Source organism: Galeopterus variegatus, unplaced genomic scaffold (assembly GCF_000696425.1).
Source record: "Galeopterus variegatus unplaced genomic scaffold, G_variegatus-3.0.2 Scaffold4867, whole genome shotgun sequence".
NCBI lineage: Eukaryota > Metazoa > Chordata > Mammalia > Dermoptera > Cynocephalidae > Galeopterus > Galeopterus variegatus.
The window spans coordinates 155,589-161,547 of record NW_007730978.1 but is presented as its reverse complement, the minus strand read 5'-3'; the positions used below and the strand labels follow the sequence as shown (position 1 = coordinate 161,547).

General features: G+C 35.4%; 1 protein-coding gene across 1 annotated transcript in view; it reads left to right on the top strand.

The window, feature by feature from the left end:
* Positions 1-5,959, top strand: part of LOC103603920 (anosmin-1-like) — a gene marked incomplete at its 5' end in the record, with an annotated part of 35,586 nt that overhangs the window by 8,377 nt on the left and 21,250 nt on the right. The window contains one exon of the mRNA XM_008588508.1: positions 1,015-1,161. Within this exon, the coding sequence (XP_008586730.1) occupies positions 1,015-1,161 (147 nt within the window). The remainder of the gene's footprint in view (positions 1-1,014; positions 1,162-5,959) is intronic.

Genomic DNA, 5,959 nt, shown 5'->3' with positions numbered 1-5,959 from the left:
AAAAAAAAAAAAAAAAAAAAAAAAAAAAAAAAAGCTAATAATTAACATGTACATACATTCTTATCTGGTCTGTCCTGAAGTGTCCTGGTTTCTTTACAAAATACAGTCTCACATTGCAACAATTGTACTCCTACGACTCATTTCATCAGAAAGTCTTTGGCCACTTTTCAAAGAACAGAAACAGTAACTTAGATTTAAGGCACTCCTTTGTGTAGGAGCCTCCTGCAGAGCCCCTCACGGTGGGCTGGGATCCTCTGCAGACAGGTCTTCCTAGTTCCAGCTCCTAGCTCAGGGCGTGGCACTTGCGAAGGGCTCATAAATGCTCACAGAAAGAACTAATGAATTAATCTGTTCTTTTATTGCATTCCCCAATCTAATGTATTGTTACCGTTGTGTTTCATTTCATTCGCTGGGTATTTTAATATTTCACTGCAGTACCTGCCAGGGTTTGGATGCCTGTCACTAACCTGTGCAGCATGCAGGTTGGTAGTTAAGTGCTGTCCCTGAAGTTAGCATTATCACCTGGGTCCCTACAATTTGTGCTCTTTACTAGCAATTTGACAAAGTTGAATCATATTTCTGTTGAGGACATTGCAGCATTCATTGATGTATAATGCTCATACTTGTGTGAAAAGCTATCTATTGTTTTCATGAAATGGTATTTTCATATTATTTTATTTACTTGCTTCATAGCTATCAAAAACTATCTATATGAAGCATACTATTTAAAGTCATTTCTTAAGTTGGAGCATCTTTCAAGCCTCGTGAATATGTATTGATTATCAATTTAAATTCTGGGGATTACATGTAATATACTTTTAGGTATTCTAACACATATTGAATGGGGTGTAATTAACTTAAGCATGAAAGAACATGCAGTTACATGACCTTTTACTTTAAAAAACAGGCACTAATTATAAGTGGATAGCAGGAAGAAATTAAATACACTGGGAGCAAGACTAGGTTATATGATTATTTTTAACAAGTTAATTAGAATGTTGTACTTTGTTGTAGAAGAACAACTTGGGAAAACTACAAAAGGTATGATTCAAACACAGCCCCCTTTTCAAAGAAGACGACCCACTCGCCCTGTGGAAATTGGAGCTCCGTTCTATCAAGACAACCAACTGCAAGTCAAAATCTACTGGAAAAAGACCGAAGGTACGTTAACAATTTTTATTTATTTACTTGCTTTAAATAGCACAGTGATATAAAGATATTTTTGAAAAAGTAAATGTTAAGCCACAGTATTAAAACTAAGGCAAACAGTCTCTGAGCAAAACACTTAAGTACTTTTCATTTTTAAAAAATGCCTTTCTGTGTCAAAGTCTGAATGGTCGACTTTGATTCCCAGGAATCTATATCGTATTCTGAAATTGCTTAATTTTTTTCATTTCAGGGATATTGGTGTATCTTAATTTTTTTCCCGGAGGGCTGATCTCATGTACAAAACACTCAAAATATTCATAATTTGGGGCTGTAATTTCAGTTTTAAATTATTTTCATTAAAAAAGACCCATAAAAACAGGGGGCGAGGGAAGAAGATATAACAACTACAATTACTTGAAGTTGATCCGACAAGCAAACAGAAAGGACATTGTTGGGTGGGAGGGAGGAGAGGGAGGAGGGAGGGAGGTTTCGGTAATGGGCCACAATAATCAACCACATTGTATATCGACAAAATAAAAATTTAAAAAATAAATAAATTTTTAAAAGACCCATGATTCAGATAATTTGAAAAATAGGAAAAACGTTCTCAGTTATCCGAGTATCACTTCCTGAAAACAGTGTTTTGGTGGGTTTCTTTTTAGGGTTTTCCCATGAACCTGTTTTTCACTCAGTTGTTATATATATATATGTGTGTGTGAGTGTGTACATAACATACACACATATTTCCATACATTATACAAGCATATTATATTGTCAAGCATTTTTCGTAACATTTTTAAGTTGCTGCTTTGTATGGCTATACTGTAATGCTATGATACATGTCATTATTCCAGTATGGTAAGACATTTAGATTCCTTTAGAATTTCCATTTTATAATTAATGCAGCAATGAACATTTATCCTTAGAATAGAGGCTTTTTGTTTGAACATTTATCATTAGGATAAATTCCTTTCATTTATTTATTTTCCTTACTTAAAATATTTATTTTGCATTATTGAAATAGTTCTTTTAGAATTTATTTGATGTACATTTTATCTATCACTCCTATACGTTTTTAAAACATAAGCAAAAGAGATTATTACGAGAGTTCAGTTTTATTTTCCTTATTTTTCTGAAGTTCCATTTTATTCAAGATATTGTTAGTCTATGTGCCATAAGGAATATGGTGTTAGAGCATTTCTTATTCCATAATTTCCTTTCAAGCTGCTGAAATCCATTCTGTAGCTAAAATAACATTACCATTAATATTAATATATTTTATTTCTATTATATATTAGTTAAAATTAATGTTCACTTATTCAATATTTATTAAATTAAAATTATGTTAATAATATATGTCCATATTTAAAATAAATCATAATTTTATAATAGTTATTGAATTATAACATTTATTTCTCCATTTAAAATTAAAATCATACATCAATATATTAATATTAACAATATAACATTATATTTTATTAATAATATTGAAAATGTAAACATTTCAATCATATAAGAGTGACCACCATCATCCTGACTTCTAAAACTGAACGTTTGTTTTATCTGTGTTTGAAATTTGCCCAGATGGAATCACACAGTTTGTATGTGCATTTGGCTTCTTGCAGTGAGCATTTTCTATGAGAAACTTAACGATTCTGTTGCATGAAGCAATAACTCACTCATTTATATTGCTGCTAGTAGTCTCTTGAGTATCTCAATCTGTGTATCTTTTCAGCCATCGGTGGAGATTTACTTTGTTCTAGTATTTGGGCTGTTAAGAATAGCACTGCTACAAACACCCTATGAACACATGTTTCTGGATGCACATATATATACATATTCTTTCATAGAGGTGGAATTCTTAGGTCACAGAGCATGTTGGGCGTTAGTGAACACTAATAATTTTGCAAAGCAGTTACGCCAGTGCACGTTCTCACCAGTTGAGTACAACAGGTTCACTCTCTCTGCCATGTGGCGTTTTCCATCTTTTTAAGTTCAGCCATTATGGTACGTTGTTGTGTGAGTTCGCATTTTTCTGATCCCCCAGGAGACGAGCACCATTTCATACATTTATTGGCTCGTGGATCTCCTCTTTTTGAAGTACTTTTTCACCTCGTTAGCCAGTCTGTCCTGCAAGTGTTCTTTATATATTCAGGATAGGAGTCATTTTTGGTTTCACGTATTGTATGTAGTTTCTCCTGCTCTGACCGACTCTTGCATTTTTAACTTTCTTAATAGTTCTTAATTTTAGAGACACTCTATTTATCACTTTGTTTCCTTTAAGTTTTGTGCTCTCTGTGTCCTGTTTAAGAAATCTTTGCTTATATAAAGGCCACAAAGACACTTTCCTTTCTGGTCTTCTTGGAGTTGTATTGTTTCACCTTTTATGACTACGCTGACTTTTACACAGAATGGATTTTTGTTACTGAGTGTCGATGTTCTTTTATTTTTTCCCCTGGATCTCCACCTGGAGTAGCATTATTTATTTAAAAGTGAATCTTTCCCCAACGCTCTAACATGCCACATTTGTCAATACTTATTAGTCAATATCAGGGTACAGAGCATTATCCAATTTACTTTCCCATGTATGAAATTATGGACTTGACCATAAAGAGACCAGAGCCAAAAGGCAGAGAAGTGACCTTAAATTTGGCTATAAAATTGAGGCTGACTTAACTCAGGTTTAGTGACTTGGACCCCAGACCACCAAGGAGCAGCTGGGAGTGATAACTCATGTAACAGAGGCCAGCTAACATCTTTTTGTCAGTAATAGCTTGCTTAACTAATCCAAATGCCTCGTGGTCAGCCAGTAGCCAAACTGTTTTAATCGTACCCATTTCCAGTGTCTGAGCTACTTTAACCTCCAGGAATGTTTCCTAATGTAGACCAACATTAAATCATCACCAAATAAGCACACATCCTCACTGGCCTGAGAACATTCTTTGTGGTTAGCCAAAACCTTGATTCCAAAGATATAACTGACATGAAATAGGTCTTATAAGAGAATATTCTGTGCAGCGGTGGTCAGTGGTTGACCGCTGAAGCCTCCAGTCAAAACCATTGTGATTATAGTGTTGCTGCCTATTCAAGGGGCACAGATTCCATATACATCTTTATGGATATGTTGGGAATTTTTTTTTTGTAGACTTTTGTAGATCATGAGTCTGCCCTTTGCTGGTTCAGTTCTGCCCTCTCTAAATACTTGTGCTAGACATTTTTTATTTTTGAGCTGAGAGGAAGCACTCGAAAGGCTCTGTGTAGATTCCTTTGTAAAGGATAGCAAAAGTGTGGAATCTGGAATTTTGCTTTTACATTGTTTACAATCCTGAAGTTTGGATTGTAAAAAGAACATCATGTAAAAATATCTAGATAGAATCCTCATGACTTCACTGAGTATTCTAGCCCTTTACCAAAATAATATAGCACAGAAACACATAGAGTTTAATTTTGCTACATGAATCTTGCTTCTGAAAGCTAGTGGCAGAAGCTGTTGGTTTTTAATTAAGGTGAAAAATGAAATAGAGAAAGAAAGAAAAGAAAGGTCTAATTTTTTCTTTTATGTTAATCCTTTAGATAGATAATAAACTTTACAAGCATTAATAATCATCTTTAGGAGAGCATTTTAATATCTCCAGAAATGATATGTTCAACTTTTATTTGAAAATGTAAAGTTTAAAAAATTAGAGTTAACTTAGATATCAATTAATGCATTTTTTTCCTGTTTATTTTGTAAATGCACACATACTTTATGCCAGGCACTGTGCCAAATGATGGGGATAAAACAATGGATCAGGTAAACTTTCTATTTCTTAAGGAACCTGAATTTCTGAGGGTTAGACACATAGGTGGTTGCCATGTAATAAGATATGTTCTTCATAGCTGTATGGATAAAGAGCTGTAGTAGGAGAGAACAGAGAGCCCTTGATTTTGTGTGCAGAGAACTGTTCACAGAGGAGGTGAAGTTAACACTGAATTTCAAAGGCCGGATTACTGATTTGTCCGGGGAAGATGAGCATTTCTGGCCCAGGGAATGAGCAGAGGTACTGATGAAAGAAAGGTTAGGAACGTCTGTGTCAGTGAGGTTGAGAAAGTGACCGATGGGGCTGGCGAGAGATCGGTGCCGGATGATGAACAGCAGCACAGGCTATGCCAAGGAGCTTGGATTTTGTTCTGCACAGTAGCAGAGGGACGCGAAATTGCTGGGGAAGGGTCCGGGTAGGAGTTGGAGATGTTAGCAAAAGTAGGTGTGCAAGGAGAAAGGATTAGAAAAGTTAAGAGAGATCATGGGGTTTTGTTAGGTGCTTAATTTCAGTAGCCCAGACAAGAAAAAATCAGAGCATGAAATAAAGGCATTAGTGGTGGGTAGAAGGTGAAAAGGGGTTCATTAAGAGATAGTAAGAGTGGCCACGTAATTTGTTGTCTGCACTGGGATTCTTTTGAAAGTGAAAGGAGGTATTCTTGAACATTATTCCCCAACAGCAGATATATATTATGACTCTCCCAGGAAAATCAGGATATACTTAGAAGGGAAGAAGGAAAATGAATCTTAGATGGAGCTTCTACCACTGAGCTACTTAAGAGTAACCTTGACCGACAAAGATTGTGAACAGTAGAAGTGCAATGTGTTTCCTGCAGAAGATGGAGAATTTGGCTTTGCTATGTTGAATTTGAGATAGCTGCATGATATTTAGAAAATGCCTTGTAGGCAGTCGAAAACATATGCCTAGAGTTCAGGAGGCAGCTATGTTTTAGAAATGTGGATTTGCACTGGGGCTGTAGTGTAGTCCACATACGCTACTGTCACAGGATC